The 23,484-nt window shown below is 41.3% G+C and overlaps 1 protein-coding gene across 1 annotated transcript in view; it reads left to right on the plus strand.

Annotated features, from left to right (window-relative positions):
• Window positions 1-21,835, plus strand: part of LOC149280676 (C-type lectin domain family 4 member A-like) — a 24,470-nt gene extending 2,635 nt beyond the window's left edge. Inside the window, exons 2-6 of the mRNA XM_089500287.1 lie at window positions 2,609-2,725; window positions 12,012-12,107; window positions 14,720-14,871; window positions 15,170-15,315; window positions 21,474-21,835. Coding sequence (XP_089356413.1) covers window positions 2,609-2,725; window positions 12,012-12,107; window positions 14,720-14,871; window positions 15,170-15,315; window positions 21,474-21,630 — 668 coding nt within the window. The 3' untranslated portion in view covers window positions 21,631-21,835. The remainder of the gene's footprint in view (window positions 1-2,608; window positions 2,726-12,011; window positions 12,108-14,719; window positions 14,872-15,169; window positions 15,316-21,473) is intronic.
• The last annotated feature ends 1,649 nt before the right edge of the window (window positions 21,836-23,484 follow it).

Raw genomic sequence — 23,484 nt, forward strand, 5'->3', positions numbered from 1 at the left:
AAACTGCAGAGCTCCAGGAACTGGGGTGTCTCAATTTACCAGTCTCTGATACTTTACTGTTTCTTTGTGCAGTTATATATAAATGTGTATCTCTGAAATTGAACAAGTCAGTTTTTTATGACCATGGCTCAGAAGATACCCGAGCAGGGCTTACTCAAGAGAGAAAACCTTTGCAGATTGTCAGAACCTGAGCTCACATTTCCAGTTTTAAATGGGTGAGGATCTAGACCAGAGACAGGCAGTATGCATCTCAAAGTCCCCCCTTTTTGCTACCTCAACCATCAACATACCCCAAATCCCACAAGATGCCATTTTTCCTAGCAAAAAAGGGTGATTTGCCTTTGATAGATGCTTGCAGAGATAACAATTCACTTTTCAAATGGGTCATCATAACCCACCACTGCACTATTTACCTCTGGTTTGGTTTGGGGCATTTTTGCAATCTATGTGGGCCCCAGAGCCATCAGCTTTGCCCACTCCTGCTCTAGTATGAGACAGCTGGCTTTTGGGCCGAGGCAAAGGAGCCTTTTCTTTTTAGAACATCTGTTTCAAATAGGTTGATGAAGGGGCAGCCCCGAAGGGACAGCCTGCAACCGCCCCTTTTCGCACTGGATCAGGGCCATGGCAACTTAATGCCATGGCCTCCATCCAGCCTTTTGAGGGCACAAAAAGGAGCTGCAAAAAGCGGCTCCTTTTTGTGCCCTTGAAAGGGGTCCATAGCCATGTTGCCACAACCATACGATGCTCTTTTGGTGCTGCATCATATAGCTGCAGCATCAGAGGAGCACCATGATGCTGTGCGCCCATGTGGCACCCTGAGGGCAGAGTCAGGGCATACATCATTTGGACATGATGCCCCGATTCCACCCCCATGCCAGCCTTAGTGGCCAGCGTGTACACGGCCGAAGATACAATTTGATTGTCCAGCATCAAGAGGAACACAATGGCTCCCAAGCTCATCACAAGAAAGGCTTCAGTGCATCACTTTTAATATAACTTGGGAGTGGCAGCCATCAGAAACATGGAGAAGGCCAGATTACTGGAAATATGCATTCTTATGTGGGGTTTTACAGTCTGAGGCCACACTATAACAGGATTAGAGACATTCACTCAAATAAAAGTTATAATTTAAAATATAAACATTCACATATACCTTGTGATTTAACACCAGAATATGCACATTTGTATTCTTCAGATATCGGGCTGCTAAAGAAAGTAACTTGGGGTTTGTTTGTTTTTTGTTCTTTGCCAAAGCACAAGAGAAGTACAATTAAGGGATCAGATAGAGATTTGTGTTACTGCCTGCAGACAGTTAATAATACTCATAACAAAGCTGCCAGTGATTGTTTTTCTGTTTCCAAAAATGATTCATAGTCATAAGGAGTTTATGCATTTTTCTCCATCTGACTCTGATATGTAGTTACCAATTTGCATTGGCTCTCAGGCAAGTGCATTACCGTTTTACTAAACCATGCCTGTGGCCCTCCAGATGTTATAGCCCTAGACATCCTGGCCAGTGATGAAATATCACTGAAGTCCACCAACCTTTGGACAGCTAAAGGTTCACCATCCCCAGCATTAGTTTACTACCACTAACTCATCACTGTCCCTGAGATTCAAGTAGCTGGCTTTTGCCTATTTTAGCGCAGTGTTTCAGGGCAGACAGGCTGAGCTTATGCCGTGAGAAATGTCAGTAATTCCTGTTTACCTGCAAGCATGTCAACTAGCTAGTATTGTAACAGGAAGATACTTAAAAAGCAGAGCTGGCATGAGGTTTTTGTAACCATATCTTAACATTGTGCTGAAGTCAGCCTATACATTTGCCAACAGTTAGACCCCATCTAAATCCTACTGTCCTGGTGGTGCAGTGGTTAAATGCTGATACTGCAGCCACAACATTGTAAGTTCGATCCTAGAGGAGGGCTCCAAGTTCCACTCAACCTTCCATCCTTTTGTAGGTCAGTAAATTGAGTACCCAGCTTGTTGGGGACAATTGGCTTACACACTGTAAACTGCTTAGGGGGTGCGAGTTGACTGATAAGTGGTATAGAAATGTACTTGCCATTGAGTAGACCCATTGAGACAACATAATTTAAGTCAGCACTTATGTAAATTCCATCAATTCAGTGGGTGCACTCTATTTTATATTAAAAATTGGATTTAACAATTTATTAGCTTTCTGCTTTATTCCTCCCTTCATGTTACACATGGAATGTCTGCCCCTCTGAGTTTTTGAAAAGGATGTTCTCTGAGTGCGCTGATGGAAGCTGTCTTGCCGCCAATATTCACAGGCTTAAAATGTCACAATATGCTTTCAAATTAATTTTAGGAGGAGGAGGTAGAGGGAGTATGATGGGAGCATGGAATCAGAATCCATCAGCTAATAAGTGGTTTGCACATTTAGCTTCCAGTTCACAGTGTTAGCTTCCAGACCAAACAGCCAATTTTCCTTGCATTTCACTATGCAAAGATGTACTTGCATGCCAGTGATTGATAGGGAATAATCACTGTACCATTCTTTAAGGCACCTGGGTTATGAATGCAACAGGTTATATAGTTTCTAAAATGTGAACCTTTAATCATGGTGTCTGTGTCTCTAACGCTGTAGCATCTTCAAAGCCCAGAACGCCTCTGAATGTATTCCAGAGAATCCCCTCCTGGTTTCCGTGGGTGATGTCAGGATTTTTGCTCCTACTGTCCATTGCACTTCTTATTGTCATCCTTGGTGAGTACAAAGGAGTGGAAATAGTCTGACAAGCAGACAACTAGATAAAACCCAAAGAAAGGAGCCACATGAATTTTTTAAAATAATATAAAAACGTAAGCACTAAAGCTGATAAAGTAATAGCTATTCCCTCTCTCCAAGGACAGAATGTTGGACATCCTTGGCCACCAGTATGGCTCTTCTTTTGCCTTTATATTCCCTGTCCATATTGGGGGTAGGATATGTTTGAGAACCACCTCCACCTGTACCAAGCACACTTGTCCATATTATAGAATTATGTATCCAACACGAAGGTCTGAAAGGAATGTACAAGAGTGTTCAGATTAACATACTTAACAAAGCTCCTGAAATCAATTGGCCTCTTCATGACTTCTCACCATGGAGGGTTTAACTATATGTCAGCTGAATGTGACTTCAAGCCTGTGACCCTTTGTATTATCAAATTTGTTGTGGATGCCTGAGTTGTGCATAGAAAGGTTTGAAACAAACATGGAAAGGGCTAATATAATGCTAGCATAGGCAAGAGGCTGCATTGCAGTATTTATGTCAGCATGGCATTTCAGTAGATGATAATCAAATTGTTTGCTTTCCTATGAGAATCTCAGAGTCCACATGTCTTTACCTTTTGGCCTGCGTGAAATGTGGTGGAATGGTTTTGCTACAGCTGCTTAATTTTTTGTTCCCAAAGAAGGGGAGAGAAGCTTGTTTCTACACAGTAAAGATTCCTTTTTTAAAACCTTTGCTATATAAAAACCTGTTGAGTGCCAGAGTGGTGTAGTGGTTTGATAACTGAACTATGACTCTGGACACCAGGGTTTGACTTCCTGGCATAAACGCTTTATGGGAAGTTGTAGTTAGTCTAGTTTTTGTATATTCCAATAGTTTCTTTCCTGATGTTCTAAGAATGTGGGGCAGATTGTGTAGGGAGAGGCAATTCCTTAGGTAACTCGGGCCCAAGCCATGTAAGGCTTTAAAGGTAATAACCAACACTTTGTATTGCGCCCAGAAGCTGATCGGCAGCCAATGAAGAGATCTTAATATTGGAGTAATATGGTCAGATCTTGATGTTCCTGTGACCAATCTGGCTGCAGAGTTTTGGATCAACTGAAGCTTCCGAACTTGGTACAAAGGTAGCTCCATGTAGAGCTAAACACCTTACTTCATGTTGGATGAATGTCTGTAAAGTGTTACTTGCACATACTTTGCAAGAATCATATCAGTTAGAAGATTCTTGTTGACTCTTTAGAAATAAGGCCATCGTCCACTGGAGGATTTGTCTTCTGCTCATCTCTTCTGTACATAGCTGCCCTAATTCTTTTTTAAAAATTCTAGAACATGGCCACATAGCCCGAAAAACCCACAAAAAAACTATCTTTTAAAAAAAGTTTGTGGAATATATTGGACAATAGAACTATGATTGACCATAAACATTTATTTGAAATCCAATTCAGCCCGGTTTAGAAAACAGCCCAAATTCAGCTTGATACCTTCCCAGTTCTATTCAGTTCCATATCCAAATGGCAATTTGAAAATCCAGATCTTTTTGCTTCCCACTGATTATCACTGATGATCATCCAAAAGCTATAATTTTTATGTTTGTCAGAAACTGATGAAATTTGCAGACATACCGTAGTAATATATCTTAGAAGGGATTATGACAGCTAAATTTCAGGCATATAGTTGCAGTTGAGGAGGCAGCTGTGCTATGTGGCTGGAATTTGGTTTTCTTACAAAGAAAACTGTGAATAACTTTTTAATTTCTTTTAAAAAAATTATTGCACATCGTAATATACACATACTGAGATAAACCTGCTATTATAGAACACATTACAAAAACATAAACAAAACAAGCCATGTAAAACGTCTAAATCATTGTATTCTTCCTTCACTCCATATTGATTTCCTACCCCTAACTGTTTCCTTGCCACTAATTCTTACATCTAATTTTCTAACTTTCCCCCTCTTCTTTCTCAAATCCCTTCTTCTTCCTCCTCCTATTTCCTCTCTCTCGTACTTTTCGTACCTTACCTTTAAACATCCCCCTTTTCCCTCCCTTCTTCTATATCCTCCCTCTTTCCTTCTACAAACTCACTTTACATTCCAGTTAATGCTTCCTCTCTTGAGTACTAATGTTTCTAACTTTCTACATCTTCATTCTTTATTTCATCTATCTCTTCAAATATCTTTCCCTTTTGCCATTTACCCACTTCGTCATACCTACTTCATACATTCCCTATGCCACTGATGGCGAACTTTTTAGGGACCAGATGCCCAATCTCAAAGGTATTCTGGCACTGGGTGTTACCCAAGGCCAGGAGCAGAACTTCTGGGGAGCGGGACTTCTGTCTTCCGGGGGTGGGACTTCCCAGAAGACAGTTAAAGGCCTCTTCTCCTGCCCTCCCATCTTCCCACATGTCCTCCAAAATGGGTTTGCTTGCCAGAGAGCGCACACATGCCATAGGTTCGCCACCATGGCACTATACATTCTGCGTATCTTCTTCAAACACTTGAATTTCCTACTCTATGTATTTTCTTTTGCATTCCTGTATACCATATATGGATTTGTCAGCATGAGCTGCATTTTTCCTGTGACCCAATAAGTTAGGCTTTCATTTCTCTTTTTCCTTGCTTCTCAGAAATGCCTGCTGGGTTTGTTCAATAATGCGATACGGCTCTTAGTTAAGGCCAATAGAAAAGATGCAGCTCTTCTAAAGTATAGTGGGATCTTTACTGCAGAGTAAGAATTTAATCTTTCAACTTGCTGGCCAGGAATCTTTAATTTGTAAGGTTCCCAAGAAGAATTTGTTCCTATTTTTAGCTGACAAAAAAACAACTGAATAAATAGTGAGGAAGATCTTCAATTTTATTTTAACTACAGTATCAGAAACAGAATTAATATGGGATTTGGGCAAATCTGCCCTTTACTATTGCTGATGGCATTAGTTGAAATCTGGCTAATGCAGATACCCTCCTTAAACAATATTGGTCAATTTTAAACAAATAATCCTCTGGGCCAGGAGGGAGTTGTAATAAACTGTACCATAGAACAGTAAATAAAAAACTTAGAGGAAGCAAATTTATCCAGTCTACCTACTGGTCTTCCTCTGTAATTTGGACACAAAGCAGGAAACATCTACATTTGGTATCCTGGGATGCTTAGATTATATGTTTCCTCATCCATAGTCCATGGTACTTGCAAACATATGATCTAAAATGCCACAAAGGTTTCATTAAAAGCTTTGTCTCCTCCATGATGTTTCCAACAGGCAACATTCCAAGATACTATTGTGAGACTATTTTTCTCATTAATGAGTAGATAGTCAGCACTCCCACTGATGACTCATACAAGGGAAACTCTGATAGGAACATATTTCTCATTAGTAACCTCTTGCATAAAGATATTAGCATTGCAAGAGGCTTTACCAATTGCATCACTATGAGATAGGTAATTTCTATTTGATTGGACATTTAGACACAGTCTTCTTGTAGGATTGTATGTATAATATTTTAATTCTGAGAGCCACAGTCTAATTTTATTATAGGGTGGTTATGATTTATAATGTATGCCTTCTTCATGAAAATTGTAGCAATTCTTCATATCTTCTTCTTAGGAGAGCTACATTTTATTGGTGAAATTAATTGTAGTACTTTCAGTTCAGCTTTTTATTTTTGTCCTGCTATTGTTAGGAATTAAAGGTTTGGGGAATTGTAGAACCATCCTGAACTAATAGTTCATGATTCAATGCGAGCAGTATAGTATTCCTCGCCTTTCTGCTAGTTCTAGCATTATTAAAATTAAGTTCAACTATTCCTTTGTCCATTTTAGACAAAGATGTTATGAAACTCAATCTCTTGCCACTGCTGTGGTATCTGTGTTGTTTCTTGCAGATTTTGGAGTAAGATTTGTTTACTGAAGAGGGACCTGTGCTCATCTTCCACCTGCCAGTAATATATTGTTAGAATAGTGAGCTCCTCATTGTTATTAGAGTGGCAGAGTGTACAGGAGAAATAGGAGCTGCCAATTTAATAGGATGATTTGTAGGATTCTTTATGTTGGAAGCATAAACAACCCTACAATTGTGTTTTTGTCAGTTTTTCAAGCTGTGTGACCATGTTCTAAAACAGTTTCTTCCTGATGTTTCGCCAGCATCTGTGGCTGGCATCTTCAGAGAATACTGGAATGGAAAAGAGCAAACCCTACAATTGTTAAGTCACAGAACTTGAAATGATCCGAAGGCTTACAATAGGAATTGCATCGTGTTAAGTAGCACCAGGTGACAAACCTTAGTTAATATGTTCTATATAACTACACTAAGATCCATGTGTGGGTTGTTGATGGTTGAAGAAAGGTTGGTGCGTTGGCTTAAGAGTATTGGTGTTTGTTTGAATAGAGAAGAAGTAAGTTAATGAGAGTCAAGAGGAGTGTAAATAATAATAATAATGATGATAATGATAATAATAATAATAATAATAATAATAATTTTTATTTATATCCCATCTCACCCTATGGATCAAGGCGGGTTACAGAAAACAAAAATAACAATAAAGTACATTATACATTTAAAAGTCAGGACAATTCCCTACCCTAACCTCCCTCCCTATCCTAAAAACATAACAAAATAAAAACAACAACAATATAAAATACTAATTAAAATTAGAATGGTTGAGGCGAGACCTCTTTCGTGGGGTTAACAGGAGCTGGCAGATCATTACATAATTTAGGAGCTGCAGATGAGAAGGCCCTCAGCCAACCTGGTCTTCCTTGGCTGCAATAGGTTTTTCCCAGAGGTCCTGAGTGTGCAGGGTGGATTGTATGGAGGAAGGCGCTCCCGCAAATAAGCTGGACTCAATCCATGAAGGGCTTTAAAGGTCATCACCAACACCTTGTACTGCACCCAGAAACTGATAGGCAGTCAATGAAGAGATTTTAAGCTTAGTGTTATGTGGTTGGCTCTGGATGTACCGATGACCAGTCTGGCAGCTATATTTTGTACCAATTGAAGTTTCTGAACTAGGCAGAAGTTGAGTTGAATATATAAGATATATAAATATCTTGTATATATTGCAACTGCTGGAAGTAAACAGCCTCCAAGCACTTGGAAGAAATCAACTGTTTCTGTGAGTTATTCAAGTGTGGTCAGTCCATTGCCAAATACTGAAAACTGAGCTGGTGCTTCTGCATTCTGCTACTGCTAGCTACTGTTGAGGATAATTACCTTAGTGCTGAAAGTTGGCATCTCTGGTGTGCCTAGAGTTTCATTTTTGTTACAGCATCTCAAGCAGGATAGAAGAGAGTCAACGGTTTACCAATAATCTGAAGCCTTGCCTTGAAGTGGTGTGTTCTGTAGGGGAGCCAATATAATCAGAATTACAAATCTCAGAATAGTCATCTAAAGTAATCAGAGTGGACTCATTAGTTGGTATAGGGAACAAATTTTGTAACTGTTGCCCATCCACTAGACAATAGTTTTTTTTCTTCACCAAATTGTTTGCAGAGTAATGAGTTAAGGCAGGTAAATTGATTTTCCTGTAGAGTTTCAGCGGAGTAATCCAAAGCCTTGTCTGAAGGTGAGTCATTTGTAAATAGCTCAGCATTATAATTATTAACATTTGGATAACAACTGAGTCTGCTGGAATGCCCTTGCTCTCTTTTTTGTCCTTATTCTCACTAGGAGGAGCAGCAATTAGTAGGGCACAATGAATTATTCACAGATTCTAGATCATGTTGACTGGAGCCCACATATAGTTTGGTTAGGTTTATTCATCTTTTCAAAAATCTTCTCCATCAATGTGCTAGTCATAAAGCAGTAATCTCTCAGAAGAGAGTAGGTGTATTTATTGTTCTCTGAAATGTTCTTGAAAGAGTAGTGAACTCCATTAACTCCACCAGTAGCACTTGCTTCTGTATTCACAGCTGAAGTCACAGACACAGACATTGCATGTAGGTACTTGACCCTAGTGAGTTCTGTACACAAAGTTGTGTGTTTCATCTTCTTGAACGATAGGTTTATCAGGGCAGGTTTCGGGTTGCTTGTTTAGCTGTTGGTCATTACTCTGCTCTTCAGAGTTACTCTCCACGTTGTTGTTATTAGATGCCTTTGAGTTGACCTCGACTCATGGTTACCCTGTGGATGAGACATCTCCAAGACCCCTTATCCTCCACCACTCTGCTCAGGTCCTGCAGATTCAGGCCCGTGACTTCCCTAATTGAGTCCATCCAGCTGGTGCATGGTGTTCTCTTTCTACTGCCTTCAGTGCCTTCCCTTCTAACTTACCTTTTGGTAGGTTTGCTGGGCTACCCACCTCAGCTCGATTTTGCCCCTGTGGATGGCAAGTAGTTGAAACTCTATCACACATTTTGTTCTCATCTACCTTTTATAATCAGTGCCGCAATGAGCTGACTGCCCCCTTTAACAGTAAGCCAGGCTATTCTGAAATGCTTTATACCAAAATGCTGTTGCAAGACAAATGCATGAACACTACCTTGTCCATTGCAAACTTTTTGTCTTTAGCTGTTACAATTAGAGAGACCGAATTATCAAAATGGAGTCAGACTAATGGCAACCTACTTTAAATCTATAATTATATACCCAAAATAATTCTCCAGTGTTGCAACTCAATCTGATAATTTAATTTTTTGTAAACATCCTGTATTTTTATGTAACTGTTCTATTTTATATGGTTTTAAATTATATGTAATCCTTCTATTTTATTTGGTTTTAAGTTATAACATGTCTTGATGGGTCTATTGACTGTAAATAAAGATTGATTGATTGATTGATTGACAGAGCATGCCCAGAAACCTCTAGAGCTATTAAGTGTTTTGGCAGTAGTCCTGCCCCTCTTTGAGCAACCTACCAGCTCACTTATTGCCTAAGTCCTCAGTTCCTTTTTGTCTGCCACAGCATCAGTGCCCGAGGAACACTTCATAGTTCAATTTTCCTGTAAGACTTTAAGTTCTGTGCTTGACAGGATCTGTCTTGCATTTTGGTGTTTATTTCTTCATTCTTCTTCATTCTTCATTTGTATTTTAAGAGAAACACCATGATTTCTGGTAAAATACTGGAGTTAAAGGTTAATAATAATAATAATAATAATAATAATAATAATAATAAATGGCTGCCTGCTTGTCTTACCTTTTTTGCTTGGTATCAGCTGATTGTGATACTGAGGTTAGGTTAACAGCTCTGTTGTATGAGCAGAACCTAACTGAGGCTTCGTGGGCAGTAGGAAAATGATCGAATCTGATGGGTGATCTGATTCTTGTTCCTTGCCCTACCTTGATCCTCTTTGTTGGACTTGTTGGATCGATTGGCCCTCAGGCAGTCTTGTGTGGCACCTATTCCTATACTGACTAAGAAATGTTGGGTAATAACTGGACCAGCATTGCTACTGACCACAGACTGTTGTGACACTCCTGTTGGAGGAAATTATTAAGGGCTCATCATCGATACCATTTCTTTACTCTGTACAGAAGGAATCAGGTGAACTTGGCTCCTCAGTATCGAGGGCTTACCATTGATACCATCTCTTACTCCATACGGACAAATCCGAGGTCATGGTTGCTCCCTCCATACCAAGGCCCAGTATCATCTCTCACTCCATACGGATGAAATCAAGGATGAGGTTGCTCCCTCCATTAGCCGAATTCAGAGTGTGGTTGTTAGGATCTGCCTGAGCTACCTGATATTCTTCACCTTTATCAGCCTGCCTGTCATCAACAAAGACCATTTCCATGGCCCACCACAAGGAGGCCAAGATTGATAGGGAGAGAGGCTTTTCGGTAATGGTCTTAAATCTTTCATTAGGTGCTTTCTTTACAGGCCTTCGGGAATACTGTGAAGTATCCATTGTGGTGACTTTCTTTTGAATTGCATTCTTGGTGTGATGCTTTTAGTTACAGAACTGATGTTTGTGGACTATACTTTTTATTTATTTTATTGCTTGCTTTTGATGTTTTTGAATTACACAACAGGCCTATTGTATGCATTGTTGTGTTGTTTACTTTTTAAATGTAACTTAGCTTGGGAGAGTTCTACCATTAAAGGCGATCTAAAACAGAGTGGTATGTTTTTCTCACTCCACAGGGTAAGCCCCAAATCATAAGGGGAAAAAAATTACATTGAATTTCTTAATTGCATGAGCCAGTAGGGAAACAGATGACTTGGAAAGATTGTGGATACTCCCTCACTGGAGGTATTTAACTATATGCAGGGAGGTTGGATGGCTATCTTTCAGTGGAACTATAATGGTGGAATTCTTGCATCAGCACAGGTTCAGATCAGATTATTCTGGAGGTCCCTTCTATCTGTAGGAGAAGCCTTAACTATGTTGCTGACTAATCTAATTCTAATTTTGGAAACTGGATTTATGTAAACTAACTCCAGAATATGAGCAGAGTTAAAACCCAATAGTTGCATGTTGCAGTTACAGGCAATAATGGTGGTGATGAGAGGAATCTCATAATTTTTTGGGATGAATTACTACAGAAACAAAGTGATGAAAAAATATGCTGGTCAAGACTATGAAAAATATATATAAGCCAAGGTACAGTAGGAAAAACAGCGCTGGCTAACAAATCCAAGTGATCTAATTTAGGATTAGAAAAATGAGAGCTTGACATCAGGGGTGTCACTAGGGAGGTGTGGGAGATGCAGACCTCGTCAGGTAACACTCGGGTGTGTGACACCACTGCTTCCCAAACATTTAACTTTAAGTACATGAAACTATTTACATGTAAATACATTTAGGCTGTGTGTATGATATTGTATATAGCAATAGCAATATCAAGTACATTTCTATACCGCTCATCAGTGCACTTAATCTCTCCCTAAGCGCTTTACAATGTGTAAGCTAATTGCCCCCAACAAACTGGGTCCTCATTTTAGTGACCTTAAAAGGATGCAAGCCTGAATCAAGCCTGAGTCCCAATGTTTTGTGAGTGAGTGGCTGCAGTACAGGCATTTAACCACCGTGCCAATTTAATTTAATTTAATTTAAGGGTATAATTTTAATTTTGCTTATTTTTTATGTCACAGCTATTACCATTACATTCAATGATATATGGGAATTACAATTATAAATAACATTAGTACAAAAACATTACTAAATATTCTGTATATTGTGATGTGATAGCAGATTAATCAGGACGTGACACATGAGTTATTACAACAGGTAATAACAGTCTTAGTGATGCCACTGCTTGACAGTGCCAGGGAAAGAAGGTTGTTACCTTTTTAAATTCTGTGGTATGGTAAGATGTTGTGTAGCTGCTCTTTTTCTCTAGTGTCACCCAAGGAATGGCTGAAGAAGACCCCCCACAAGAGCCTGCCCTCAAATTCCACAGAATGGCACTGCCTGCTGAAAAGCCTTGGAGGGACAGGTTAGTAATGGCAGTCTTGGTGGAAGTACAGAAGGCCACGCTTGTATCTGGTTTAATCTTAAAACTTTAAAATAAGTGAAGTGAATGAACTCCAAAACCATTCTTATTCAATAGATCACAGTGTGAAGAGACTAGAGCAACCTGAAGAACTTCACTGTACAATTTAAAAATTTAGTTTATATCACTGTAACATACACTACATGTACATACTTGAAGAGTGTTTGGAAACTGATACAAAGCCAGGGTATTAACTGTGGCTTGATTACATGGTTTGTACAACTTCTCTATCCCAATGGCTCCACTGGTTGCCAGGTATGTTCAAAGAAAAATCTACTAAACAGTGATACCTTTATTGGCCAACCAAAATGCACAATATACTTGTTGCAAGCTTTCAAAGCTCTACTGGCTTCTTCATCAGGCAAGATGTTACAAACCAAACAGGAGAAAAATCAGAGATGTTAGTAAGATGCCTGCATTCTGTTGTTTCCGTGCTTAGTTAAGATGGCATGGGAAGGGCATCTTTTGCAGGTTGGCACCTCCTCTTTCTGGCCATGTGGGAGATTTTCAAGGTCCAGGAAATTTACGGTCCATTTGCATCTCAACAAGGACAGCTTTCTTGCAATCCAATCTGTCTCCATTCCTGTAAGGCCACAGGCCTCTTTCTAAGCAGAGGACAATGGATTTCTCAAGAAGCCTCCATGTTTTTGCATCAGGAATATTTGGTAGGTGTAGAGGTAAAACATGACAATCCCATCCCAATTTAAGAAGAAAAAAATGGTTTTACCTTGGTTGAAGGTCTCAGTCCACTGGCTCTCTTCAGGGTTCCTCTGTTGCAGCTACAATGTGGTATCTCACAATCCAGAAAACATGGAGGGGTAGCTGTGTTGGCCATTTAGTAAATTCAAATTTGCTAAATTTGGTGGATTTTTGTTTGTGTTTGCTAAATGGCCAACCCTAACCCTAACCCTAACCCTGCATGTTTTATTCATAGGTATGCTTGTTGATACACAAGGTAGGGCCTTCTCAGTAGTTGTCCCTAGGGCGCATTCCCACTAGCAAAAGAATCAAATCGCTGAGCTAATTAAATGGCTCTCGTTCCCATTTGAAACCGGTTCCCGTCGTGATGTGATCAAATCTGTCATGATGAAGTGAGGCAAAGGCAAAAGAACCGTTTTTCAGACACTAGTTTAAAATATGTTCTTTTGGGGAAAAAAAAGTGATTCCAAAAAGTGTTCAACAAGTGGAAACAACAGATTGGAATTGCAGCCTTCTGGACAGGAGGGACTAATGGCAGAGGGGTGTTTATCATCCCTCCCCATTTTTTTGGAGATGTCATTCCTCCACGCGCCCCCCCAGTGCTGTCTTGTCATTTATTGGTGTGACTTTCGGTTCCTTTAAAAAAAAATCGATGAAGCGACAGAATGGTTTAGCAACTACTTGCAAAGGTGTTAAATCACTCTATTGCTTAATCGATGAATTGTATTTAGAAAAAAAGAGAGAAAGTAATTAAAAGATGCCCTGTCCTCCTTCCTACAAGCCTTCCTGGATGTCGGTGCCCTCCCTTTCCAAGGCTTCCTCCTCCTCCTCCTCCTCCTGCCTCCTTCTTCCTCCTCCTCTTCCTCAGTCGGGCCCCAAGCCCCCACCTTTTCCTCCACCCTGCCAGAGCCTTCATCCCCCTCTTCCTTCTGCCCTGGTTCACTGACCCTTCCTCCTCCTCCTGCCTCCTTCTTCCTCTTCCTCCCCCTCACACCGCTCTGATCCTCTGACCTTTCAGTGTCTGCATTTCTCTTGAGCATCACACTCTCTCAGTCTCCCCCCCCCCCCCACATTTCCAAACCAGGCAGCTGCTTAAGTCACGGATGATTGATGGGGGATTCTGAGACAGCACTACCAGTGGGGACAACAATTGGGGCAAATTAAATCGCTTAGACAGGGGTAAAGTAAAGATCCCCTTTCATAGTGGGGACTGGTTCTTTTTTAGAATCGCTTTCAAACCCAGAGCAGAAGCGAATCATGAAGGATTGATCCCGCCAGTGGGAATGACCCCCTAGACTTTGGAACCTCCAGGAAAGTTATTATGGTTCCCTGCTCCCCATCCTTCTTCTAGGAGGTGAAGACTTTTTATTCAAACAGGCTTTTAGAACTAAAAGGTTTTAAGGAAAGGGCCTTTAAGGAGATGCTGTATTGTTTTAAACTGCTTTTTTAATCATTTTATGGAAGACAAACAGTATGTGTTTTACATGGTTTTAATATGGTTAAAAGCTTAATTCTATTTAAATGTTTACTTTCAATATTGACATTTTGTATATTTTTACTATAGTGTAATCATTTCAATTTGTAGCGGTGATGGTGGTGGTGGAGATAAAAGCTTGCTTTTGACCGGGCAAGATCCATGAGCTGTCCTGTTCCTGATAGAAATGAAAACCGATAAAATTGTCTTGTTTGCTTATGTTTTGATTTGATACTGATCAACACAGAATTTATGACTACGTATATATGTCCTATGATTAATAAAACAGAAGGACACAGATCTGGAAAGAAAGAAATAATGTTAGTTGCTAGATGCAAGAAAATCTTCTCTTTTTCCTCTTTTCTTCTTTCTTCTCTTACAGAACGAGAGCTGTCATGTTGTAAGGAAGGCTGGCAGCAATTTCAATCCAGATGCTACAGTTTCTCTAAGGATACAGCTACATGGAATAACAGCAGGATGAAGTGTGTGGATATGGACTCCAACTTAGTGGTGATAAATTCAGAAACAGAACAGGTGATTTACAACAGGTTTATTTTCCCAGGAAATTGAAACAAACACCCCTTCTCTGATTTTCCAGATTTACATATCCCGAAGAGCATCTGTTATGTCCACCTGTACGCTTATTTTATGCATGATGCCAAATGTGGTGGTGATGTAGGGGTGTTCTGTTGTGGTCTCTCTTTGGAAGATGGAGAGTGTGTCCAACACTGACACAAAAGGTCCACAAATATGTCAGCTCTACAGGCACCTTCCCCTTTTAGAATGCTCTGTGATTTTAATTATCTGAAAGTTGATTCAAATTTTCATCTAGGAGTTTCTGAAGAACCAGACAGTGAAAAGGCTTCAGATGAAACAGGAAAGACCTCAAAATGAAAATTTTTGTATTGGACTCAGTGATCAAGAGGGGAAAGGTAGATGGCAATGGGTGGATCAGACTCCTATTGACCCTGCAGCAACGTGAGTAATAATATTAGTAGCAACTGTAGTAATATTTAGCATGCATATTGAGCTTTTTGAGGCCTTAAATCCAGTTGCTAGCTGTAATGAAAGTGGAACCACTGAATCAATGAAACTTACACAAGTGTGGGCTAAAAAGGTTAGCATTGATTTAGTGTGCTTATTGTAGGAATTGTAACTGTCCTATTGCAGTTGCCCATCATTCTGTGGCTTGCAGCAGGAGGGAGCTGGAGATGTTATCCTTCTTCAGCATTCCTCTTGCCAGTACATCAGAACTCGTTGGCTGGAGTGGCTGCCTGGCTTCTGAGGTGGCTTTTGGGGGGTCAAACTGGGAGACAGATCATAAGTATGATGTGTAGTTACATCTCCAAGATATATCTCCCATGTATCTCAGCCTATATATATTTACATATGCAGAGTGGTTGTGTAAACAAAATAGCAGTGACTAAAAACAATGAGCCACCATGGTGCAGTGGTTAGAGCATGAGACTCTGGAGATCTGGGCTTGAATGCTGACTCGGCTGTGGAAACTTATTGGGTGACCTGGGGCAAGTCATTCTCTCTCAGCCTCAGAGGATGGCAGTGGCAAATTCCCTCTGAACAACTTGCCAAGAAAACCCCATGATAGGTTCGCCTTAGGGTCACCATAAGTTGGAAATGAGTTGAATGCACACAACAACAAAGTAAATACATATTACACAAGACAGCCCACTATAATGTTTTGTTATATAAAGGCTAATAAAGACTAAAGTCCAGTGATTTCTTTGCAAACTTGTGGAGAAATTATATCCGGGGTAGTCATGTTGGGCATACTACAAAGTACGACAACATCCAAAATTTACAAGACAGGATTATTGGGCCAACCAAAATGCACAAAATATTTTCTTTTTCAGGGAAAGGTGTTAAAATTATACAGAAGAAAGGAAATTACAGTTGACCCTCCATTTTCGCGGGGGGTCCATAGGCTTGAATGAGGCGCCCTCCCATTCACGTGGGTCATTGAAAATAGCAGAGGTCACCCCTCCGTGGATATTCAAGGCTGTGGATCTCAGATCTGCAGGTTAGGAGAGGCGACTGTACAGTGATGTTAGCCATTTTGTTAAGATATTGTTGTTTTCAGTTAAGTTGTTACGGACAGGCCACTCCTACTTCTGACCTTGTGGGTTCTGGGAGGCAAAGTGTCATAAAGTTCAAGAAATAAAATTTAAATTCCATTAGCAACCCAAAGAGCTACTTCCTTTGAGATCTAGATTGCCTCCATCATTTGCGATGCCCCACATGGTGAATTGATCCTACAGGACCAAAGGAAGAAACTGCCAAAGAAAATGAAAGAGGGCTGTAACAGTAGGGAAGTACCCTGGAGAACAGTCACCATCAGGAGCAGCCCATATAGGAGGGGTTCAGAACTGCTCCAACTAAGCAATCATTTCCGAAATCTTTGTAAAGGTAGCAGCAGTGAAAAATTGGAAACTAGCAACAAAGGGCACCACATGTCAAGGAAGGAGTCAATGCAACCAGCATCCACAACAAGAGGAAAAGAAAAGAAAAGTGCTGATGGCAGGAGACTCACTGCTCAGCCATTCTAAGGAAACTACCAGTCTGACAAGATGTTGAGAAGTGTGCTATCTTCTTAAGTCATATATTCAGGATATGTGGCTAGCAACTTGCCAAAATTCATCAAGACACAGATCAGTAGCTCATTCTCCTTATTCATGTGGGCATCGCTGCCAAGAACCCTTTAGAGCAGGTCACTTTGGACTATAACACATTTGAGTGTCAGGTCACCTTGGACTATGAAGCTTTAGATAGGAAGCTGAAGTTTGAGGTACAGGTAGTATTGTCACCAATTCTGCCAGTGAAGGATAGAAGGATAAGGACTACACAGGCATAGCAAATTACTAAAAGTGAATGACTTGCTATGTAGAAACTTCTTAGAGAACTACATCCTAAACTTAGAGGACGAAATCCTAAACTAAATCGGGGGGGGGGGGGGGGGTTGGACATGATAGTGACATCAGCCCAAAGGCAAGCTCTAAACACAAGGATGTGAATTCTAGAGGAGAGGTTAAGGGAGAAAATGGGATTCACAGTAAAACTGACAGTCAGTTAATAGGTGAGAACAAACAAGACTTCAGATTTCTATACACAAGTCCTATTGTAGGAAGGTAAATATGACTTTATAGGTATAATAGAGATCCAGTGGGGTGACGCTCAGAATTGGAATATGACAATGGAAGGATATAAGCTACAGAAAAATAATAGATGTGACAAAAGAGGCAGGAGAGAATAGCATTATATGTCAAAGACAAATTCAGTTGTACAGAAATCCATGGAAGTGATCAGACTGGACCAGCTGAGAGCATTTGGGGTAAAAAATAAATAATAAATAAAAGCAACATTGTGGTAAGGGTTTACTACAGGCCATGAAACTAAGAAGAGATAGTGGACAATGCTTTTCAGAAACAAATCTCAAAAATCTCAAAGATAATAATAATAATAATAATAATAATAATAATAATAATAATAATAATATGATTTATTTATATTCTGCCTTTTCCCATTGGGAATCAAGGTGGATTAAGTAAAATGAAGAATTAGTACAGTGGACCCTTGCCTTACGCAGAAGATCTGTTCCGAACCACCCTGTGTAAGGCAAATAACGCGTATGCTCAAGCCCCATTGAATATAATGGGGCTTGATTGTGGTGCCACACATGTGCCATGGGCACACACCATTCATTGTATTGTTGCGTGGCTTCAGCGTAAGCTGAAAGGCATGTATAATGCACCTGCACACTGTACTTAATGGAGGGGGTTTCAATTACCTTGCTATCCACTGGGAGATTCACACTGCTAAGTATAGGTTGTCCAACAAATTTCTGATGTGCTTTGAATGAGTTCAAATGTGCAGAACTAAATGAACTGCATCTCATGCTACCAGAGACATTATTAGGGTTGGTATTACCTCAATATGATAAGTCATGCTATTATCCCCAGGCAGGCAGCCACTTCATAGATCTAGTGAGTGGGAGCTGCTGGTGGACAGTGATGTCACTGGGGGATGTGGTGGTGCAGACTGCACTGTATGACACCCGCTGGTGTAATACACCGTGTGTGTGTGTGTGTGTGTGTGTGTGTGTGTGTGTGTGTAGGAGACTGCCTTCCGGGTTCTGCATGGCCATAGCCATATGAGACTTCAGATGGCCAGGGGAACTGCTGAGAGGGCCGAGCACACTCCTTCCCTCGCTGCTGTAGTGCATTCTATGCGCTGCATCAGCAAGGTGGGGAAAGTGCCCTTTTAGATTGCCTCCAGAAGCCCTGGCCCCTGCATTGAGTGACACCCCGGCCGGGGATGCCACTGATGCTGAAGAGTCTTGGTTGCCTCCCTCTACCTAGGGACAGAAGGGTTTCCAGTCTGGGGCCCCAGAATGTAGGGGAAGGATGCAGAAGAGGATGCTACCATCATTTTAGCAGCTCCACCCAGACTGATGCCCCCAACAGCTAGGATGAGAGGGAAAGGGGTAGTGGAAGGAGGAAGGGGCAGCAGACAAGGAGAGGTGCTCACCATCCACCCTTCCCCTCTTGACCACCTTGCAGCCTGGCACACATCCCAACCAACCCCCTCTGCTATCCACCCATTGAAGCTATTGGTGGGAGTTGGATGCTGCTGCTGCCCAGCTTCCTCTTCTGGGTCTTGCTGTCATGGCCAGCCAGGCCAAGGACTCGGAGGACTCAGATGAACCAGGTCCTAGCTATGTGAGTCTTCAGCAGAGGCAGTAGAGCCAGACTCTAGTTCTGTGATGCCAGCTCCAGCAGAGCCTGTGATTCAGCATCCCAGCCTCTCCCCAGCAGAGATTCCAGGAGGAGCAGGATGAAGTCGTACCTACCTTCAGCCAGAAAAAAACAGAAAGGGTATGCCTCCGTCAATCCAGGAGGTTATATGAGAAACATCTAGCAATCATGAAAGAGCTGTGATTAATAACTGGGCTATAAACAGCTGCAAGACACCGAGCTTCTTTGTCAGACCTTATCTGCATTCCCTGGGGAAAGCATCTTGCTCTGACTCCCTTGGACTTTGTTGCCTGAAACTTTGCCTCCTGAATTACGGACTGACATAGAACCCTTGACATTGGACCGGACTTGTTGATATGCTCTCTGGAATTCTGTACCCTTGGCTTGTCCCTGACTCTGCTCTATTGGTCATTGGATTGGTACTGTGATACTGGACTTGGTTTCTTGCTGCTGCAAAGCCTTGCATTTGTTTGTTTATAAAGTTGGCCTCAGCCTTTATCAGCAGTTCCATTGGCTGCTTTCCTGGCCTTGCCATGAAATGGAGGTACTGCTGGTGCTGGCAGCAGTGGTAGCCATGGACTCCTCTCCTTCCCCATAAGAAAGAATCTATGGAGTTTATCACACAGGAAGCTAAGTGCCCAAATCCAGTGCAGAAACTGGATTTAAATTCCAGGAATATCCTGCAAAAGTGGAATCATTTTCAGGCATACTGGGGGCATTGAGCATTGATCCGATATTAACCCGCACAGAAAGTGGACAAAATCAGCTGCTTTTTACTTTCAGGATTTTCCTGAAAGTAAAAAGTGGCTGATTTTGTCCACTTTCTGTGCGGGTTAATATTGGATTAATGCTCAATGCATCTGAAAACAATCCTTGCTTTTGTGGATTTTAATCCTGTTTCTGCACTGGATTTGGCCGATTCCCTCCTGTGTGATAAACTCCCATGGCTGCCACTTCCACCATTTTCTCCCTTTTTCATCCAGCCAGCAGCCCTACCAGACTTGGAAGGGGTGGCTGGGTGATAGTAGTACCACCAGCTTCCACAAGGGACCAGTTTGCCCTCTGTTCCTACCCACTGCCCTGCCTTCCCCTCCCTGCCCCAGAAGGAAGTGCAGGGGAGGGCAAGGTGGGCAGCACTGTGTCTAGCACCTGGGAAAGGTGCTTCCCTTCTGGGTCTGGCAGAATCCAGAAGGATAGATATAAACAAGGGGGGCAAATTCAAAGAAGGGCAACAAGGATGATAAGAGGAACTGAGAACAAAACCTATCAGGAAAAGTTGAGGTAGCTGGGCATGTTCAGTCTGGTGAAGAGAAGACTGAGGAATGATATGGTTGCAATTTTTAAATATCTAAAGGGGTGTCACAGAGAGGAGGGGGCATGTTTGTTCTCTGCTGCTCCCGAGGGTAGGACCAGCTCTAATAGTTTTATTACAGAAATGTATATCTCAATTGAGCATTTGAAGGAATATCTTGATAGTAAGAGCTGTTTGACAACAGAACCAATTACTTAGAGTGACGGCAGAGTCTCTTTTTCTGGACATCTTCAGAAAGAGGCTAGACAACTACCTGCTGATGATGCCCTAGCTGGATTTCCTGTAAGGGGTTGTACTTAATGGTACATGGACCACCTTCCAAATCTGTGATTCTGTGATTCTATATCTTGATGGAAGTGACTCTTTCAACTACTACTGAAGAAGACATTCAGTTAACTTCTATTTGTTTCAAATCCCTTTGAAACAAAGGATGGGGCTGCTGATGTTTGCATTCAACTCTCCTTTAAGATTGTCTTGAACTATAGTCAAATGATATTTTGGGCAAGATACAGCTCTGGCCCAAACATATTTCCTGTTCTTTCCTTTTATTTGATTTTTAACATCTCTGTCTGATGAAGGAGCCTATAAAGCTTTGAGTGCCTGCATGTTTATTCACCTGTGTTGTGTGACTTCAAGATGTTTCAACTTATAGCAAGCCTATGGCAAACTTATCACTGGGTTTCTTTGGCAAGATTTGTTCAGAGAGTGTTTGCCTTTGCTTTCTGCTAATGCTGAGAGAGTGTGACCTGTCCAAGATCATCCAGTAGTTTTCCATGGCTGAGTGGGGATTCAGAAACTGGTATCCAGAGTTGTTGCCCAATGCTCAAACCACTATACAATAGACTTCAATCTACATCCTCAAATGCATCTGAACAAATCTTGCTAAGAAACCCCTGTGATAGGTTCATTTTAGGATCACCATGTCAGAAGTGACTTGAAGGCACACAACAACAATAATTATTTGTCTTGTTTTTCACCAACCCTGTTTAGCCATTGTCTTTTTTGTCTATAAAATTTTAGTCCTGCACTTTTTCTCATAAATGTCTCTGTTTCAGATTCTGGAGAGAAGGTGAGCCCAGTAATAATGACGAGAACTGTGTCGTTATGCATATAGACATAAATAAAAGGAACAACATAAAGAACTGGAATGACGTCAAGTGTACCCAGGCTAGACACTATTACGTCTGTGAATCCATGGCAATCATTTTTTAATGGATCCAGACTGCGGATTTGAATCCACACCAAGGTTGTGAGAGCAGAAAGGGGTGAAATCCCAATGTATCTCTTAATACTGTTCATCTGGGACTGTAACCGGAAGGATGGAATTCATCATGGGCTTCAGATGTACACAAGAGAGCTTTGCATTCTCATTTCATACATATATTTCCTCTTTTTTTTTTGCTGGGAAAAAAGTTGTATAGAGTTTTTCAAAATGAGGAAAGAATGATTCCCAGGCTCAGCAGAAAAAAGACTTTGTTTGCTGTAGCTTTTTATAAATCTATAAAACTGCCTTTTAAAAAGTCCCTTTAGAGTTGCTATTTGTAAAGTGAGCAGCCTGGGAGTATATAACCTGGCACTCTTGGTGTTTGCCACATTGCTACACACAGAAAAAAAATAATCATCACAATACTTAAATGTTATTTCTGCACTAGAATGATGAGAGGCATGGAGAACAAAGCATACGAGGAAATGTTGAAGGAGCTGGGCATGTTCAGCTTGGTGAAGAGAAGATTGAGGGATAATATGATTGCACCCTTTAAATACCTCAAGAGTTGTTACAGATAAGAGGGGCAGGTTTGTTCTTTGATGCTCCACAGGGCAGGACCAGGTCTAATGGTTTCATGTTACAGAAAGGTAGATTTTGATTTAGCTTTAGAAGAACACTTTGTCATTAAGAATTATTCAACAATGAAACCATTGCCTACATTGGTGGTGGGGTCTCTTTTTCTGGGCATCTTCAAAAAGAGGTTGGGCAGCTACCTGCTAGAGATGCTTAACTGGAGTTCCTGCATTGCGCAGACGTTTCAAGCCCATGCCCCACAGGGCCTCTTCCATCTCTGTGATACTATGATTCTATCCTGGTCCAACACTCAGACCATTAAGCCACACTGTCTCTCATGTTGCTGCTACTGCTGGGTTTACCTGTGTGGTCTATACATATTGTCACAGTTTTAAATGGGACATGTATAAGAAATGGAAAAAGGGCAAAATCACCAAAGAGGAATTCAAACAAATAGCTATCATGTGTAAAGGAGTAAAATCAGTAAAGCTAAAGCGCAGAATGAGCTCAGACTTCCTAGAGAGGTTAAGAACAATAAAAAGGGCTTTTGGGGGTATGTCCATAGCAAAAGGAAGAAGAAGGAAATGGTGTGGAGAAAGTGGCAAAATGCTAATAGGACAGAGAAAAGGCAGAACTACTCAACACCTTCTTTGCCTCTGCTTTTTCACAAAAAGGAAAGGGTGCTCACTCTGAAGAAAATGGAGCAGAGGATGCAATAGGAGATATGCAGCACAGGATAAGTAAAGATGTAGTACAGGAATACCTGGTTAATCTAAATGAATTTAAGGCCCTTTACAGATGGGCAGGAAGGGGCAGCAAGATGCCGCCCCTTTCTGCCCCACATTGTTGTTGCAGTGACTGCAGAGCGCTGGCAACAACGCACTCAAAAAGAAACCACAAAATGCTGCTCCTTTCCACGCCACTGCCAAGGTGCCATTAGCGCCTTGGAGTAGCACGGTGACATCTCTTGTGCATTGCACTGTTTAGAGGCGGCACATGAGGCACGTCATCAGCATGCACCATCTAAATACGCATGTGCCCAAAATGGCGCCGGGAGAGCACAGAGCGTGTGGACGCTCCGTGCTCCCCAGCCCTAATTTCAGCCCCAAGCCATGGTGTTCTATACTGGGCCTAAGTCTCCAGGCCCAGATGACCTACATCCAAGGGTATTAAAAGAATTGACAAATGTAATCTCAGAGCCATTGGCAATAATTTTTGAGAATGCAAGGAGAACAGGAGAAGTCCCAACAGACTGGAGGAGAGCAAACGTTGTCCCCATCTTCAAA

The sequence above is a fragment of the Sceloporus occidentalis genome, unplaced genomic scaffold, assembly GCF_023333645.1.
Source record: "Sceloporus occidentalis isolate IW3139 unplaced genomic scaffold, rSceOcc1.0.p SCAF_150, whole genome shotgun sequence".
Taxonomy (NCBI): domain Eukaryota; kingdom Metazoa; phylum Chordata; class Lepidosauria; order Squamata; family Phrynosomatidae; genus Sceloporus; species Sceloporus occidentalis.